The 20130-nt window shown below is 35.5% G+C and overlaps 2 protein-coding genes across 14 annotated transcripts in view; one reads left to right on the forward strand and one right to left on the reverse strand.

The window, feature by feature from the left end:
* Positions 1–12939, forward strand: part of VRK2 (VRK serine/threonine kinase 2) — a 79183-nt gene extending 66244 nt beyond the window's left edge. For 5 of the 9 annotated variants that reach the window (XM_054728558.1, XM_054728553.1, XM_054728552.1 and 2 more), the window contains one exon: positions 7436–8271. In XM_054728558.1, coding sequence (XP_054584533.1) covers positions 7436–7774 — 339 coding nt within the window. In that variant the 3' untranslated portion in view covers positions 7775–8271. Of the gene's footprint in view, positions 1–6965; positions 7060–7435; positions 8272–12791 lie in introns of those variants that run through there. The other 4 variants (XM_054728556.1, XM_054728555.1, XM_054728560.1 and 1 more) reach the window with 4 other exon arrangements.
* Positions 7796–20130, reverse strand: part of FANCL (FA complementation group L) — a 61835-nt gene continuing 49500 nt past the window's right edge. For 3 of the 5 annotated variants that reach the window (XM_008162107.3, XM_054728564.1, XM_054728565.1), the window contains 7 exons: positions 13199–13349; positions 11074–11157; positions 10584–10629; positions 10427–10508; positions 9470–9586; positions 8227–8298; positions 7796–7880 (listed from right to left, as the gene is read on the reverse strand). In XM_008162107.3, coding sequence (XP_008160329.1) covers positions 7845–7880; positions 8227–8298; positions 9470–9586; positions 10427–10508; positions 10584–10629; positions 11074–11157; positions 13199–13349 — 588 coding nt within the window. In that variant the 3' untranslated portion in view covers positions 7796–7844. Of the gene's footprint in view, positions 7881–8226; positions 8299–9469; positions 9587–10426; positions 10509–10583; positions 10630–11073; positions 11158–13198; positions 13350–20130 lie in introns of those variants that run through there. The other 2 variants (XM_028139883.2, XM_054728563.1) reach the window with 2 other exon arrangements.

The raw sequence follows: 20130 nt of genomic DNA on the forward strand, positions 1-20130 counted from the left end.
GTCTTCTGTCCTATATCTGTATTGTGGATATCTTCTCCTTAGTGTGCATTTTTTAAATTGTTGACACTATTAGAGATGCCCCCCCACCCCATTTGCCTACCTTCAACCAACCCTCTCATCCTTCCTCCTTCCCCCCCTTCACTCTGGCCATCACCACACTGTTATGTTTATGGGTTATGCATATATGTTCTTTGGCTAATCCCTTCACCTTCTTTCATCCACTCCCTCTTTCCCCTCCCCTCTGACAACTATCAGTCACTTAATAGTGTCTTTGATAAGAAGAAGCTATTTGTTATTTTAAAATATATTTTTATTGATTTCTAAGGAAGGGAGAGGGAGAGAGATAGAAATGTCAATGATGAGAAAGATTCATTGACCGGCTGCCTCCTATTAGGGATCAAGCCCTCAACCTGGGCATGTGCCCTGAATGGAAATCGAACCTCAACCTCCTGGTTCATAGGTTGATGTTCAACCACTGAACCACACCAGCCAGGCAGTATTTGTTAAAGTTCAATTAACCAATTTTTTGCTTTACAACTTTTTTTTTGTAATGAAACTTTCATCTACTTTAAGGTCACAAAGTAACTTTGCTATATTTATATATTTAGAAGGCTTAGTGTTTTAGGTTTCGTGTTTGGGTCTGTGAACCATCTCAAATCAATCATGTTTATGGTGTGAGGTGGGAAGTGGGAGAGGCACAGCTTTTTATGGTTTTCACCTAGAACAGAGCAGGTATAGGCAAAGAGTTCTGACCTGTAAACCTACCACTTCTCAGGTCCACTACTTAGAGATTTTTTAAACTTCTTTGGTGTGTGCATGTTGTCTTCAGATTGCAGCTGCTTTATGGCCAGGCTGGGATACATAGGATCCAAAAAGAGGGAGCTTGGGGTGAGACTCATGGTTGGTCATTCTTCGTATCCTGAGGTCTCTATCCAGTCTGCCTTCTATTGTGCAACTTTCAGAATGTTCTATTAGTTTCTTTTTGTCCAAAGTCTTTAGTTGTAATTAGCAGGATGTTTCACTTAGAATGCTCTTCCTCTGTCTTGTCTGTTTTGTTTTGTTTTTTAAAGAGAGTGCTTTTTAAAAATATATATATTTTATTGATTTTTTTACAGAGAAGGGAGAGGGATAGAGAATTAGAAACATCGATGAAAGAGAAACATCGATCAGCTGCCTCCTGCACACCCCCGACTGGGGATGTGCCCGCAACCAAGGTACATGCCCTTGTCTGGAATCGAACCCGGGACCTTTCAGTCCACAGACCGACGCTCTGTCCACTGAGCCAAACCGGTTTCTGTCTTGTCTGTTAACAGATGCTGCTCATTTCCATTTTGAAGGCTTCATTTTGTATGGAATTTTACATTCTTAAAGATGTTGTTTCCACTTTTGGGTGTGTGTTCTTGTAAGAAGTTAGTGATTATTCTTATTGATCCTGCTTTTAGATTTGCTTATCTTATTTTTTTTTTTTTTTTAGGGATGGGTGTCTTGTATTTATTCTGCTTGGGTTCATTGAGCTTCTTTTATCATTGGATTGATATTTGTCATCAAATTCAAAAAGTTTCAGCTACGATTTCTTTCCTGCCTTAATCCCTCTTAATTTCTTCTTCTAATAACCAAATATATGCAGCTGAGATTGTTTTACCTTTTCTAACAGATAACTGAAGCTTTGTTCATTTATCAAATCACTTTTTTATGTTGCTGTATTTCAGTTTGGATATTGTTTTGCTGGGTCTCTCATTGATTTGCTAGATTTAAGAGCTAATTTGATAATGAAGTTTTCATGTCATATTTTTCAGTTCGACAAGTGCATTATATTTTCTATTTCTCTGCTGAGTCCCCAATCTGTTCACTAATTGTGCTTAATTTTTCCTTTAAGTCTTTGCACATATTTATGTAAATGTTTTATTATTTGATAAGTCTGCCATCTGGCTCATATCTGACTCTATTTCTTTCTCCTAGTTATGGGTCAAAATTTCCTGCTTCTTATGGGTAGTCAAGTTTTATTGAACATTCTGGATGCTAAGTTCTTGAGAGTCCAGACTTTATTAAAGAGTTTTGAATTTTGTCCTGGCAGGCAGTTAATTTATTGGTAGTTCAACTTGATCATGTCCTGACTTCTGTTTAAACTTTTATAGGCTGCCCTTTGGTAAAAGTCATCTTAAGTTGCAGCCTAATAAGTTGATACCTGTATTTTGTCCAATTTGATTGTTGTATTTATTTCATGGGACTTCACAGCTAGAGGGGAAATCCGGTTGATACCCATTACTCATGGCCAGAAGTAGAAGGGGTTATCATAATGCAGTTTGATAGCATCACTTTTGGCATATTGGGCTAGGATATATGCTGTAAGGGGCTGTTCTGTACATTGTAGGCCACTATCCCTGGCCTTTAGCCAGTAGATGCAATAGGACCTCTTCCCAGTTGTAACAACCCAAAATGTCTTCACAAATTGCTGAATGTCCCTGTGGGACAACATTTTCCCAGGTTAAGAACCCCTGCCCTAGCAGAATTGTTGCATACCTTAAGCCTATGCTACTCAAAGTGTGTTATGCCATCTAGCTGCACTGGCATCACCTGGAGCGCTTCTTAGGAACACAGAAACTAAGGTCTCATCTCACACCTCCTGAATGAGAACTGTATCTTAGTAAGATCTCAAAATGACTTGTATGCTTTTTAATGTTAGATCAAGGGCCAGCAAACTTTTTCTTAAAGGGCCAGGTGGTACATATTTTATCCTTAAGTTCCAGTCATTATCACAATTCAGCTCTGTCATTATAGTGTAAAAGCAGCCATAGATAATACATAAAAAATGGGTGAGGCTGTGTTCCAATAAAACTTTATGCACAATTCAGGCAGCTAGGCAATGAGCCACACTTTTCTAACCTATGCCATAGACTATCCCAATCTGATCTCTCAAAGTGAAGTCCTTTGATGAGTACTTTCCCATTTGATATCATTTGTTGTTGCTTAAAGAGATATATAGGTTAGACACGTTTAGTCCCTTGACTTCTATTCTCCATCTAGGTGGGGATAGCATCCACTTCCACAGATATGTAAGTTATATATAGACCAGAGGCCTGGTGCATGAAATTCATGAACAGATAGGGTCCCTAGGCCTGGCCGGTGATCAGGGCCAATCCGTGGGTGACTGGCGGGGCGATGGGGGGTGGGAGGGCCCACTGGCACCCGCCTTGGCCGGCCTGGGGCCTGCTGGCAGCTCCTGCATTGAGCGTCTGCCCTCGGGTGGTCAGTGCGCATCATAGCGACGAGTCATTCCACAGGTTGTTCCATCAATTTGCATATTAGGCTTTTTTTTTTTAATTTATTGATTTTTTACAGAGAGGAAGGGGGAGGGAGGGAGGGTTAGAAACATCGATGAGAGGGAAACATCAATCAGCTGCCTCCTGCCCACCCCCTACTGGGGATGTGCCTGCAACCAAGGTACATGCCCTTGACCAGAATCGAACCTGGGACCCTTGAGTCCCCAGGCCGACGCTCTATCCACTGAGCCAAACCAGTTAGGGCCATATTGGGCTTTTATTATATACTAGTAGCCCGGTGCACGAAATTCGTGCACATTGAAAGGGAATTAATTAGATGAAATATTTTAATATTGCTATTTGCCCTTTCTCTATAATAAAAGTGTGAGAGATAAAAGGAAATGAGTACAATGTATATGAAAATAATACATAAATTTACTAATAAGTAAACAATAACAAAATGATATAACAATAACAAACTCGTAATATAAAAACAACATTGATGCAAATAATGATTGATAAAGTGATTAAACTTATTCTAATATCTTCCTGTATACCACATTAAGAGTAAAAACACTTTCAGAGTGCTTGACTAATTTCCCTTGAGATAAAGTATTTACAGCTTTAACTTTAACGTAACATGCTCTTTGAACTCAAGAGAAAGCAACAGCCGTAACTGGTTTGGCTCAGTGGATAGAGCGTCGCCCTGTGGACTGAAAGATTCCAGATTCGATTCCGGTCAAGGGCATGTACCTTGGTTGCGGGCACATCCCCCGTAGGAGGTGTGCAGGAGGCAGCTGATCGATATTTCTCTCTCATCGATGTTCCTAACTATCTATCCCTCTCCCTTCTTCTCTGTAAAAAAAAAATATCAATAAAATATTTTTTAAAAATACTTTAAAAAAAAGCGAGAGAGAAAGCAACATATAACTGATCATGTCCAAAAATGGGTTCAGGTAGGAATATTCCTACTCTCTCTAGAGTTTGTCCTTGTGATTTATTAATAGTCATCACAAATGCTGGCATAACAGGAAAATATCTTCGAATTAATTTAAATGGGTGGCCAGTGTCAAATGGGGACAAATCAATTCTTGGAATCAGAACAATCTCTCCCTCTGCAGATCCTGTTAATATTTCAGCTTTGATAATGTTAGGTTGCAATCTTTTGATAATAAATCTGGTACCATTACAAAGACCCCATTTACTAATAAGATTTCTCAATAGCATGATGATTGCACCCACTTTCAATTTTAATTTATGACACGGTATTCCAGAAGGAGTAATACTATTAAGAAATTCAATAGGAAAATTTTCCTTTTCAGCATCATCTGTTGAGTCAATGGAATCATCACTCAAATAGGCGTGAAAATCTCCATCAAGTATATCCAAAATTTCTTCATTTAATTTTTGAACGTGCTCATTTTTTGAACAAAGAATTGCATGTTTAGACATATTTTTAATATTATCTATAGATATACTATTTCCAAAGATGGCTTAAATAATAGATCCATTAAAAATCATTTCATGGGGAATTTCAATAATATCCATTCCTAAATGAAAACTGCTATCAAGTTTGCCATCTCCAAGTTTTACTAACCATTCACTATAAGCAGAATCCTCTGATCTCATATTTGTTTTAAGAGACAACTGTCTGAAACATCCCCAAACACTACAGTACTTTAAAACTTATTTGTACTATGGCCAATCGTATAGCATGGCAACACAAAAATCCCCTCTGAAAAGAACTTTCCCACCAAATGCAACATTCAAATTAGCGCCAGCGAGAGCTTTATATGTATGGCACGTGTGCAAGTCAAAGTTTATTTTTATATTTCCAGTGCGTCATATGTACCAGTTGGTCGGACGGATGGACAAATGTCGGTCACTTAGCCTTTTATCTATACAGATTATAAGTCATGATTTTAACTTTTTAAAAAATTATCCTTTAATACCTCCAAAGCACAATGAGTAAGAATCTGAAGGTTTATGTGGCTTCTATTTGGTTTCTAGGACAAAGTGCTTTCCTTTACCCACCACTCACTTCTCTCCTTTTACTCTTGAATGTTAATTCCAACATAATTTTTGTAACACCTCTTGAAAAGGATCCCACCAAGTTTTTGATAGTCCACATGATAAAACTTACAGAAAAATACAGCATGAGACTTTCATTCTCTCACTAAGTTCTTCATATAACTGTAATTCCTCAGCCTCTAAAGAATGAAAAAGGAAAATAAAAGTGCCTTCTCTCATTCCAAGGCCTTTCTCTGTCAGGCAACCACAAAAAGAAAGAATGAGCCTACAATTCATGCCATGTAATCTCTATCAGGCATAATTCAAATCAAATTCCATCATGCAAAGTCTGGGATAATTAAAATGTATAAGAGAACAGTGGTGACCTGGGGGAGAACTTATGAAACCTTGTCTCCTGCTTTTGCTGACTATTCTTTTCGTTATGCTAGACTCCAAGTCCCTATCGGGGACCTGGTCAGATGGCTGTGGGTGCTAACCCACGCCACCTGGATCTGCGATCGGGGACCTGGGCAGGCGGCTGCGGGTGCTAACCCATGCCGCCTGCCCTGGTCCATGATCCGTGATCGTGGACCTGGTCAGATGGCTGTGGGTGCTAACCCACGCCACCTGGATCCGTGATCGGGGACCTGGGCAGCCTGCTGCAGGCATTAACCCACACTGCCTGCCCTGGTCCATGATCCCTGATAGGGGCTTTGAGTCAGCTGCCACTGGCGATGGCTGACTTGAAGCCCTTATCCGGGACCTGGTCAGGCGGCTGCGGGCGCTAACCCACACCGCCTGCCCAGGTCCGAGATCGGTGATGGCGGACCTGGGCAGCCGGCTGCGGGCATTAACCCACGCTGCCTGCCCTGGTCCATGATCGGTGATGGACCTGGGCAGGCAGCTGCCCTGGTCCGTGATCCCTGATCGTGGACCTGGGCAGGCGGCTGCGGGCGTTAACCCACGCCGCCTGCCCTGGTCCGTGATCCCTGATCGTGGACCTGGGCAGGCGGCTGCAGGCGTTAACCCACGCCGCCTGCCCTGGTCCGTGATCCCTGATCGTGGACCTGGGCAGGCGGCTGCGGGCGTTAACCCACGCCGCCTGCCCTGGTCCGCTATCGGTGATGGCGGACCTGGTCAGCCGGCTGCGGGCGTTAACCGCCTGCCCCAGTCCACCATCATGGCTTGGATCTCACTGGCATGGGTGCTGCCCTCTCCCCCCGCCATCTTTGCTGGTTTAACGTGTATATTTGCTTCTGATTGGCTGGTGGGCGTGGCTTATGGGTGTAGCGAAGGTGCGGTCAATTTGCATATTACTGTTTTATTAGGTAAGAGGAGGATGCTGCTTAAGTTAGCTTACGAGTTGGTCTCAGCCTTTATAAAATATTTGATGTCATATTTTTGTGTGTGGAACAACAATAATATATTATTAGTCCAATGAAATAACTATTTACTTATTTTGCCTTTAAGCTGACTGAACTTGAGGAAAATTGCATTAGTGTGACTTTGTTAGAGTAGTTTAAAGTTAGTATCCTGCTCACCGTACCATATGTTCCAAGTCCTTAGGTTTATCTTGGGCCACACACCTCTTGACAAATTTTACTGTATACTTTTAGGCATTCAGGTTTAACATTGTAAAGACAGACTGGTCATTTTCCTTTTTGCTAAGAGATAAGAGTGAGCATCTTTTCCTAGATCAACTTTGTGGACAAACAAGGACTTCAACCAGCTGTCTTCTTGAGGTCTGTGATGGGAAGGTGTCAACCTCCTCTGGAGGCTGCAGTGTCAGGTAGCTGGACAGCCATCTTGCTCCCCTAGAATCACTATGTTATTAGAAAGCTTTTTGGTTATAATAATTATCTGACACCTATAAGATTAAATCTGTTTTTCTGTCTTACCAAGAAATTCAGTTTTTATATTCTATCTTATTTTTGGATTATAAGTTAAGAGATAGCTTACTTAACTGGTTTAAAAGAACCAATAAAATTAACCAGATTTGACTGTTTGATGCTGGTAAGTACTTTATAAACTCCTAAAATACAGGACCTAAAAAAACAAACAACTTCTCAGGTAAAATAAAGACAAAAAAGCTTATTTAGCATGAGTATACAAAATAAATACTGGATAACTCAGATCTAACACACTAAATATGTCTTTTCCCATAGGAAAGCACAAGGAGAAGACAAAAATATTGTGAGTTGCAAGAATTTTTGAATGAAGTAAAAAGTTCTCCACAAAAAGAGAGCTTTGTGCAGTTCCCAAACTCATTTTATGAACCCCATCAAGATTTTACCCATCCAGATATATTCAAGTCCAGATGTCCATCTTGGTACACGTGCACTTCCACAGCTGGTATGGAAGTCACAGACTCAAGTTCTACAGGATTTTGGTCTGCAATTTCCCAGTTTACCCTTAGTGAAGAGGCAAAAGCAGATGTTTATTATTATGGCTTCATCATTCTTTTACTTTTGATGTTAATGGGTCTTGCTTTATATTTTCTCTGAAGATATCAAACAAAATCCTTTTGATAGCTTTTAAAGTTTCAGTTCTTCACAGAAATATTACGTTCTTATTTTAGGACTTCCTCCCAGATATTTTCAAGGTAATTGGCTTAAAAAAAAAAAAAAGGAATACATTTTAACAAAGTAAGTTTGTGAACATTCTAAAAAAAATTGCTCTATACAAGAAATAGTGTCATGATATAGTTTGGAAAATACTTTTCTGAAGTTTCAGATCACCCAGAAAATTTAAAAACGTTACTCCAAAAAAGAGGGATTACCCCTTTGGATCAAAGGAGCAGTTTGAAAATTAAAATTTTATTTATAGGGACAATTTATCTTACAGAAACTTTTCTTTTTTAAATATATAAGTTGTATCTCAGAAAGTTTTAGAAAAGCCGATATAAACACATAACTAAACGCTAAGGATATTTTATGAAATGTGATTAATTGCTTACCTTACTACAATATGGACATTCACCAAATAAAATGTTAAAACTCTGTCTACTAGTCTGTAGTCCTCTCAACCACTGAAGATTTTAAAGAGAAAGGGAGCAGTGTTAGCATGATTACAGATAATACCAAAAATAATTTACTTTCTTAAATCTCTTTTGCAAGAGTAAGGGGAACATTTTCTGAGCCAATGCCAGACTACTAATATGTGGAATAACAAGGGAAACCAACATGGATTTCAAGGTTTATACCCAGTGCTGTATAACCAAATTATGGGCCCCGGTAAGATTTTGATGAAAATTATTCATCTTTTCTATCCCTAAAACACACAAATAATGCATATGGGTCCATGGGGCTCACAGATCTACCTAAATACATTAATTGCAACTGAAGACCTAATGCGATGGAAGATACCATAGGCTCTTGAAAAGTTAAATCTTAATTCTGGTGTTAATCACCAATAGTGGGTTAGTTCTCAACCATTAGTTACAAGCATCAGACAGTTCATTTTTAAAAACTAAATGAATTCATTATTATAAAAGAAAACACATGTTCCCTATAATTAGAACTGATATGCTTTTTATATAAGGTAAACTGACATCTCTAACTCAGTTCTCCCCTGTTAAAGCCAGGTAGTAATACTATGGAAGACTTAGAAAATTGAAAGCACCATACAACTGCAAGGTGTTTTGTATGTTGATGCACATATAGTTTAACATATGTCAACTGTGCACTAGGGTGAATGCTATACAGAGCAAATGATGAGAGGAATAAAAGCAGACTTCACATATAGCAAATAAAATGTCACTTAAGAGTGCTGTGAGATACTCAGATCACCAAATGTGTTCTCAATGATCAAACGCAAACTTATTTCATTTATTCTATACTTAAATCGAGCCTGAAAAATAATAGGTGCTCCTTAGTTCCAGTTCCCCTTCACCTTATTGCCACTCCCACTCCCAACTAGGTGAGTCTACAGTGTGCATGTGGTTACATGAGGGGTTTCCTGAAAGATTCTAGTGTACCATCAATTTAATTTGTGTGTCAATAGTAGTCCATGAATGTATTCTGGACATGATGAAAAAATAAAGCACATGGACATCTGGAATAAACTAGTATAGTAATGCAGGAGCTAATGACAAAACAGGAGTTCATATTGAAATAGATTTTAGAGTCTAAATATTTCAAATTTGTATTCTTTGTTGTGTTAGCTGAAAAAAAGCCTTACTGATGTTATTTTTATTTTACCTCATATAAGCATATTTGATGGAAAGGCTGTCCACACTGGGAATAATCACACACTTGATCAGGAATGGCACCATCAAGTTGATAGGCATAACAAATTCCACAATCCATAGAAAAATCCTTCAAAAGAAAAGAAATATTTTAAGTGTTTAAAACATACAAAATGAGATGAGACAATGAATATGGTATAGATATTAAATTTTTATAATTATAGTTTTTATAAAGGTAACTATATCACTATGTTATAGAAAATAGTCACATTACTATTTAACACTTAAGAAAAGCTATTTGTATGAGAGTGCTCCCTTTTTCATCAAATAAATTATACACATGGATATATATAAAAAAACAGATTCTGTTTATTCTCTCACAAGATGTTTGGGCTTAAGTAATTTTCCCATATTGTACATCAATATACACTCAAGTATGTAAAAACAGGAACGGATATTAGCTAGTGATTACTAGCTAAACTTCAAAATTGTGTAACTAAAGGAAAAAGACAAAAACATCACCACTTTAGTGTTCTACAATTTAGTAGCTTTGTCAAAAATCAATTCTAAATTTATTTGCAATGCAGTCTTGTCTGTTCAGTTTTGAAAAATCGTACTGCTATCCTTAAACACTTATATTAAGCTAATCAGAACTTCATTTCAGTCATCCAGAAGCAGACAGTATAGAAAATCCAAACATTTCATTAGCTACTTTGGACCTTTGCCTCTATTTTTAGTAATAAAGATGTCTGTCAATCAATTTACTGTTACAAAGACCATAAAAAGTACACATAACCACCAGTCGAAGGTTAACAAGTTCTTTCATGCAACTTGCTTGCAGTTCAGAAGTCTGTTATAATATTCTTCCAATTCCCTCACTTTCAACCTCATTTTTCTCTGGTGCCTAAAAGAACTTTTAACTTTCATTCTTCAATGCTGTTTGGAATATCAAAGCAATGAAAACACTTACAGATTTTTCTAGGATAGCACGAGCTGGGAAATCAATTTCTAAAACATCTTTCAAATTTTGTAATAGAGTATTTTCTGGATCCCTGAAAGCATAAAATTTTTTTAATTAAATTTGTAAAGTGATAGAAAAGTAATAGTTCTATTGCAAAGATACCTACCACAAATGTATGTTTCTGCTCAGCTTAATTCCCAGGGGTTTCACCACTTCAGATATTTAAAGAAAAAAAAGTTTAATAATTTAGGAGTTGCTGTTCTTATTTTGTAAAACCACATTTGGTACAGAATTTGTTTCCAACTTAAATTGACATACAACACTGTTAGTTTTAGGTGTACAACATAATGATTTGGCATATGTATATATTGTGAAATGGTTACTACAAATTAATATCCATTACCAGATATTTTTTTCTTAAGATGAAAACTTTTAAAGATCTCATAGTAACTTTCAAATATACAATATAGTACTGTTAACTACAGATTGTGTCTTACTACTTCATTAGAAAATAATATATTAAAAACAAAAGTATGCAGTTCAAAATGAGGTTTTCATTTGAAATAATTACCCCTAGTATTTTAGAGTAATATTGTAACAGTAGTAGACACGAATTTTATGATTCTGCTAAAACACTTGAATCTGAGATTGCACACCATGGTCAGCTCCAAGGAAGCAGCACTCGGGAAGCATAGTGGGGTGCTTGGGGTCCACCTCTATATGTATGGAAGCATTATTCCCTAGAATAAAAGATATTAAAAGTTTTTACAAAAAAATTAAGGAGTATCTGGCTGGGTGTTTATTTCATTGTATATACAAGCAAACAGTAATCAAATGCTTTATAAATTTTTCATAAAGGTAAATATATCACTATATTATAATTTCATTAAAAGATGTAAATTTTGAAATTATAATTGTGGCTAAAGATTTGGGGACCCTAAGTTTCAAAAAACAGTCATACCATAAGTTAATATAATTAATTTAGATCAGAATCTTGGTTAGCATTCTATTAAAGTTTAAATACAAGGTTCTATGGAATGATGGTTTTTAAAAAATTCACAAATCAAATATGTAAGAAATACCTAAATTACTTCTCATGACTTTCTTGGATATAATAGAACTATGGTCAGAATTATAGACTGAAAGTACAACAAATGGTAAAAAAATAAACATGCTTAAGATTTGAGTTTTATGAAGGTTTATAAGAATTCTTTTGCTCCATGTGAAGTTTTCCCCTGTAAGTTAAAGGGTTCAATTCCTATTAAATTTGAAAGAGTTCAATTAGTAAAAACAGCAACTAATCTTGCTTGCAGAATCTGCTAAAAAGCTATTTCTACTTAGTACCAGACTTTTTTTTACTCAATTTTAACTATACAAGAGTACTTTACAAATTTCATATATTTTACTATTGTTGAAGGTACACAGTATAATTGTTTAAGGTCAATTTGAATTTCATTTTTATGATAAAAATGTCTTGATAAATTCTATACTCTATAGTGTATAAGCCTTTGGCTAACTGGGTAACAACACCCTTTGTAGAACTGTTGTACAATTATACTTTCCTCTTCTGCTAACAACGTAAGTGCAATTATTACATATCTGGCAAAAAGGTAACCAAAGAAAATAAATTTGGTTTTCTCATTCAATGAGAAAAACAAAAATACAAAAAGTTAATTCATAATCTCATTTGCTAATGCATTCTTTACCATGAACACAAATTCTGTATTAGCCTTTGAATCCAGAAAATACTTTCCTTTAACAGTGGTTATTAACAATGGCTATATTAAGTAACCTTTTAATTAATTTGTTGAAAACTTGGTCTTAAAAAGGCAAATCAATGTCTACCTTTTAGGTCTTTTTTAACAAACTGGGTAACAATACTCTTTGTAGAATTGCTGTACGATTATATTTTCCTCTTCTAATAACATGCCACTTTTCCCTCACGTAATATAGTATGCCTGGGTAAAAACTCTAAAAATTGCTCACTAATTGGGATATGATCCACATCAGAATTTCAAGATATCATTCGGAATATATGATTTGTAACAATATATCTATTTGAGCTAGGAAAAGGGGGAGGAAAGATCTGTATAGGTATCTTCTAACCAACTACAGTATTTAGTGTGAACTCAAATGGAGGTTAAAATATCTAAAATCTTAAAAGGCAGACCTTGAAAACTGTTTTGCTTGCTCATAATAAAATACATAAAACAATCATTTTATAGTATAGAGAATATGGTGATATTTAAAGGATATTTACAGTTATTTCATATATTTATGAAAATACTTCAAATATATTCAATTATTATTTTGTGTTTTTTGTTTACTCTTCAAAGGCCCGTGAGTTATTTTATTCTCTTCTATATTTTTTCAGAAAATATTCCCAGATTTGTTCACACTCATCTCTAGTTTCTTGGATGAAGACTTCATTATTTCTAACGTAGTTCTTTTTCTTAAGTAATGTAAGTTTGGAAAAGCCTGCTCCACTATTTCTGTGCTAATTAAAAGCTAATTTAACACCATCTCTGAATGCTGCTTCCATTGGTTCATCACCTTTTATAATGAAACACCTCAGTACTTGCCCTTTTCCCCTGAAATATTTACATTTAAACACACAGTAATAAAAAAAAGCTCATCCCAGAAAGTTTTAATAATTTACTTCATGCAGCAAAGTCTCACCTAAGAGTCCAATGTCATCTTTAGATACATTTTCCTAAGTAACACAAAATATAATCAAACACGTTAAAAAGAAAAAACCTCATTAATCATCTTTTTCCCCACCTACTGCAATTCTGCGTGCTGTTGCACTCCGTGTAGGTTTTTCTGGTTCAAGTACCCAAGTCTTCTCATCGATTTCATCCATAACATCCCAGAATGACTTTAGTGATTCCAATGCTGCCAAAAACTGACTATGAATGCTTATTATGGAGCTCTGTGAAAAGATAGATGAACGCTGAATAAGTTGTATGGCACTATCAATTGCATATCATCTTTCACTTTTATTTTAAAACTCAAATTTAGAATTTTAACTGCTTTATTTCAGCTAAATATAGACTCTTGTAAACAAGAGTCAACTCGCTCTACTTCACACATCTTCACCTCCATCAATATTAACAGAATTCCTTTATACAATTCTCAAGAAGACTGGCTTTTTTGATAAATGTCATTTTAAAATTTTTTCCATCACCATTTATTTGTATGATGAATTTTGTATTATATATATGACATAGTAACTAATACAAGAAGATATGTATGTACAACAATTAATGTATATATTTTTGGGCAGTGTTACAATTTTATAATGAAAATATTTCCATTTTTGCTGTCATTGTCAAGTTAAATGCAGTACAATTAGCAACTTAAATTACTTTTAAACATTATGGATGAGTAACTTTTCAGACTTATAGTATATATAGAAAAGTATATAGGAACTAGAGCTTAATGTCTGAGAAGAACTTTTCACAATACTGAAGGTAGAATATCTGTTCTCTTCGGGTATACCATACTTACCTACAAGTTTAAATGTCAGAATCCAGAAATCAGAAAACTACACTCACAAGTTTGTGTGTTTGTTTTACTATGAGCTATATTTTATTACTTTTTCCCCACTGGTTTCACCACAATTTTTAAGATTACCTAAAAAGAAACTTGTGATCCTTATAGATGTCCTTACACCTAATAAATTTAATAAGTTAACATAGAACCTGATTCTGTTTTAACATATTTATCTTGACAACTCTATTACCCAAGCATAATTACATGCCATTAGAATAATTCCCTAGTTCCTGTTTCCATATCCAAACTAGCCATCCTTGACTTTACCTTATTGTAGAGTACCTGATCTAAAATATAAAATTGAACATATCAGTTTCCCACTTAAAACCATGCATATCAATTTTTTAACTGTATTTCCCCTCTAGTCATATTCCCCTAAAGCCCATTATTTATACTGCAATTAAGTTGATTTTTCTATTCTACCATAAAACAGTTTAGGTGCAGTTCTTATCAAAATGATATTTTTTTCTTTGTAATACCACCACTTAATGATAGTAACACAAGTTGCAAAAGCTGTTCAATAAATATTTAAACTGAACTACATGACATATGAAACAATCATTGATGATTATGCTATTTAAGTTTACCTTTAAATACAAGTTGCTTGCAAATTGTGTTTTATTATTACAGATTAAAACCACAGTTCTTTATCATGGCTTGCAATTATCGTTCTTTTTTAGTATGTATACACAGATATGTTTACACAGAGTAAAGTAACACTTTCCATGGGTATATTTACTACTCCAAGGCTTAGTAACTATCTTCTCTAATCCTACCCAAATCTATTTAAGCTAGATGGAGAACTCTAGAACTACTCAGCCATCTCTATATAGATGCACACCATAGGGAAAAATATACTTAATTAACTAATATTTCAACCACTTGATAGGACTATTTTGAAATCTAATACAAAGATAAAGAATCCATAAGGAGAACACAGCTGTAATTTTGATGATAACAAAGTATCTGATCTTAACCAAGACATATTCAACAACTAGAAACCTTAACACTGCAAATATAAAGGTGGTTGTGCACTAGAGAGCTTCTAAAGTCACTTCCAGCTCTGTAAGTTAAGAATTCTAAATATAACTTCAAAAATCCATAAAGTAGGTCATTCTGTCCACTTAAAAGTATTTCAAGATCCTGATTACTATAATGTACTCCCATTTATTTACAATTACTGTTTATAAACAGATTTTAAATTGAAATGACATATAAATATATATATATATATATATATATATATATATATATATACATTAAATGTAAATAATTTCTATGCTTTAATTTACAGCAATCATTTCTTTAATCAAAATAACTACATATCAGCCCAGCTGGCATGGCTCAGTGGCTGAATATCAACCTATGAACCAAGAGGTCACGGTTCGGTTCTCTGTCAGGGTACATGCCCGGGTTGTGGGCTCGATCCCCAGTGTGGGGTGTGCATCATTGATGTTTCTATCTCTCCCTCTCCCTTCCTCTATGCAATAATTTAAAAAATATATTTTTAAAAAAGAACTACATATCAGAATCAAAACATTTGTCTTATCCTTTATAATAAAAGGGTAATATGCAAATTGACCCTAACAGCAGAACGACTGGTAGCTATGACGCACACTACCAGGGGGCAGACACTCAATGTAGGAGCTGACCCCTGTTGGTCAGTGTGCTTCCACAGGGGGAGTGCTGCTCAGCCAGTAGCCGGCCAGGATGTCCAACTAATGGCTTAAGGGCTGCCAAAGGGCCCCCAGGCTGCCAGAGGGATGTCTGACTGCCAGCTTAGGCCTGGTCCCCTGGGGAGCGGGCCTAAGCAGTCAGTCAGACATCCCTGAGGGGTCCCAGACTGTGAGAGGGCACAGGCTGGGCTGAGGGGACCCCCCACCCCAGTGCACGAATTTTCATGTACCGGGCCTCCACTATTTTATAACCCTATTAGAGGCCCGGTGCACGAAATTCATGCACAGGTAGGGATCCCTAGGCCTGGCTGGCAATCAGTGACAGCTGGGGCCTTCCTTCGTTCTGTGCCGCCCCCTGGTGGTCAGTGCACGTCATAGCGAGCAGTCAAACTCCTGGTCTGTTAAATTCCCGAGGGGACAATTTGCATATTAGTCTTTTATTATATAGAATATATATAAGGAAGAAGTGAAAGATGCATTATACAACTATTATTTAAAGGAAAAAATGTCAGCCTTCCAAAACCTTTGAGTTTTTGGAATTGGTTTGAAACCATAAATTCCTAGTAGGAAAAACAAAGCAGGTATATAGCTTAAATGTAGTGAAGATCCAAAAATAACACCCAAAATATTGCAACTGGTTAATTTACTAAACAAAAGAAGGTATCATCCTTCTTTGCACATATGCATAGGGCCATGATTAAAGGAAAGGAAATAGAGGAACCAAGATATGAAACAGAAATAAGCCTGGAGGAAAAAAAGATAACAGAAATTAGTATCTAAAAAACTAAAGAAAACACAAAAGGCTTTGTTTCCCAAAAGCAACAAACTATCTCACAGAGAAGAAAAGTATTCTAAAAACGAAGACTATGATGTAGAAGCCTCTCACCCAAGCGTTCCTGTGGTGGGAGAGAAGAGAGGACAGGATGAAAAACAACCTCAACAATATCTTGTCCTTAAAATGTAAAAAAGAGAGAGATCCTGAGAAAGTTAGAAATTATAAAGCAAGGTGAGAAGAGTAGATTCTACATTCTACTCTATTCCAAGGATTTGCAGCAAGGGCCCATGCTGACGGCATTCCAATCACATCAGGTTAGTTTACATGTGTGTCTGTCTGCCTTGTGGTGTATATTTATATAGGCTGTGACCAAAAAATGGCACAGGCTAAATACCAGAAGTTTGAAAACTACCTATATAACATCACAGGGAGCAGAGCATCTAAGTTTAACAGGGGAGCTATTGCCTGATATGGAGTCCAATTTCCTGTGTTAAAAGCAAAGGTCAGAAGAATAAAAAGAATGTATTAATCTTGAGGAAAATCACTTCTCAGCCTTTTGGCTAAGATCAAGTGTAATCTTGAGGGGAAAAAAATAGACATCTTTCCATGATTTGAAAATAGCAGGCATAAAGATATTAAGAGATCAATCTAATATTAGAATCACCTAAGGCACTTAATGAAATTCTCTGCACTGAAATCAGAATATCTGGGCTGTTCTGTATATGGGCTTCTCAGTGAAATATCTGTAACTGGGACCCCTACATTGACTCCCAGAAAATTTCTGAACAAACAAAACTGGAAAGATTTCTGAACAGTCTTGTTCAGTATGATAGATCTGGCATTTAAACCTTGAGATCATGAACCATTAGAAAGTCTGTTCAAAAGTCACCAAGCCACGACCTTACAAAAACACTAACAGGCTTATTGTTTTTCCTGCCCAGTTTTATAATGCTGAAGCACGGTCTATTTTGGCAATGCTTGCCAGTCTTTATGTTGGAAGGCATGTATGAGTCAAGAACCTCAATACTGAAGCAAGGAAACATGGGGTTGATTATTCTTATTCATGTTTAACACATAAATCATCAGAAGACTAGGGTGTATCATTATTCAAAAACCTTAAAAGGTGTCACATTTTCTTATGAAGCACATAGCCAATAAGTAAATGGGGAGGTGGGTGAAGTAGTTCTCGTTAGCTCCATGGCTGGTGACTGTACCGTTAGTGAAATAAATCAGTGGTCTGGTTTCCACACTGTCAGTACCCACCGATGAATTTTTGTATGCTTAAGTCTAAACTCTTTTCAAAACATGCTCATACCAATTAGTGAAATAGTGAGAAACATTTTTTTTTTTACATTCTACAAAGAAGCTAGGTATAAAAACACTATGTACAAGTGCAAACTAAGTGGGACTAGTCCTCTAACTTTGTTCTTTTTCAGCTTTTATTTTTTTAGACTACTCTACCTCCTTTATATTTAAATATGAATTCTAGAATCATTATTTCAGTTTCTAAAAAAAAAATCTGTTGGGATTTTGACTGGGATTGCATTATATCTATACATCAATTTGGACAGAACTGACAACAATATCTTTTAACCAATAAATATGGAACATATCCCTGTTTATTTCTGACTTTAGGCAAAAAAAAAAAAAAAAGTGCAGACACTCTATCAAAAAAGATGTATGGATGACATGAAGATTTGTTCAACATCAATGGTCACTAAGGAAATACAAATTAAAATCACAATGAGCTACCACTACCCACCTTTTAATTAGAATGGCTAAAATAAAAAAAGACTGATCATAACAAATATCAGCAAGGATTAGAGAAACAGAAATCTTCAGACACTATGGTTGGAAATGTAAACTGTCAAAACTACTTTGGAAAACTGTTTAGCAGTTTCTTAGAAAGTTAAACATACATTTCCTATGATCCAGCCATTCTACTCCTAGGTATTTGCTGAAGAGAAATGAAAGTATATGATTCATATAATAATATGCACATAATGTTCATAGCAGTTTATTTGTAATGGCCAAATCTTGAAAACAAACCGTATGTCTATCAGCAGGTAAATGGACAATATGTGATATATCCATGCAATGGAGTACTACTACTCAGTATAAAAATAATAAACTATTCTTACATACTACAACATAGATAAATCTCTAATTGTGCTGAGGAAAAAAACCCTGAAATAGAATTATATAACATTGTAAAAAGCAGATGAGTAATTGCCTAGGGAACAGATAAGAGGGAGAGAAGGGTGAAATTAAAAAGGAAAGAAGGAAACTTGGGTGTAATGGAAATGTTTATTATCTTGATTGTAGGGATGATTTCACAGAGGTAAAAATTTGCTAAACTCACCAAATTATTTACACTTTAAATATGTTCAGTTTATTGTACATCAATTACACCTCAACAGAGCTGTTTAAAAAACTCATTCTGATTTCTGGACACTAATGGATATAAATAGCAATACCTTCTTTACAGCAAACTTCTCAACAATTAGCTTTAAAAACCTTAGAAAATTAAAACATTTCTAACAGCAAAAACAAAGGCAGGAGAGTAACTGTTCATAAACCCACCACTTAGAGAATGAAATTTTATCACTTTTATATGTATATATATAGATATGTACAAATGTGTACATATTGAAGGAGGGAGAAAAGATATATATGGGAACTAAGATGTTAGCTATTCCCCCATAACTGTTATTAAATTATGCTAAACTAGGAAAGCACTTAAGCAGAAAAGTGTGAACACTGCCATTCTCAAAATGTAACGCTTATTATCTTTAAAAGCATTTTGTTACTTTTATAATACCTGAAGTGATATAATAATGTCAGTCACTTAACCAGATCTTAGAGTATAATATCTTCATCTTAAGTACTATTATTTCCAGTATTTTAATAATTTTCTCACAGTCCCGAAATGTGATCTTTTGTGCTCTGATGACACTTAAATTAATAGCATAATTTTCTGGTACTTGCAAAAGATGCTTTCCATTCTGATTTTTTTATGCTTTCCTATAATACTTGAAGATAAATCCTCTAATAATAATTTTTGTCTTTATCTCTGAGGGATTTAAAAGGCTTCAATAGAATAAGGAAATATCAAGAGATTAAACTTTTTCAAAAATTTAATTTTAATATTAATTGCAATATTTCCAATCAGATATCATTAAAGAGATGATAACTCTTAACTATTCGGTTCATTTGATCTTATTTGCAAGCTTCATTGATGTTCTCAACTCTTTTTGTAGGTACTACTATAACTAAATCTATTTAATGAAATGCTATTTTTCTGTCAAGCAATCCATACAGAATATTTCATCTCTTTATATAGTTAAGTTTATTTAAATTATAGCTGACCACTTATGATTTAAAAGAGTTGCCACTATTTTTAAGTCATGTGAGATAGGTATCTGCCCACAAGGTCAAAAGAAACATATTCACTTTGTGTGCAGCCATTACAGAATGTTCAAAAAAAGATAAGTAAGCATTTTCTATTTGGTCCATAGCTATCCTATACTGTAGATCATTAAAAATAATAATTATTATAAAATGAGGCCAATTAGGAGGATATTCTAAGTAGATGTTGAGCAGGAAGCACCAGGCATATCTCTATCCAACCACACAACAATTGCACTAACAGAATCAATCTGATGTACCTATTTAAAAACTCTGGAGTCTACTGGAGGACTGTATCT

The sequence above is a fragment of the Eptesicus fuscus genome, chromosome 16 (genome assembly GCF_027574615.1).
Source record: "Eptesicus fuscus isolate TK198812 chromosome 16, DD_ASM_mEF_20220401, whole genome shotgun sequence".
Classification (NCBI taxonomy): domain Eukaryota; kingdom Metazoa; phylum Chordata; class Mammalia; order Chiroptera; family Vespertilionidae; genus Eptesicus; species Eptesicus fuscus.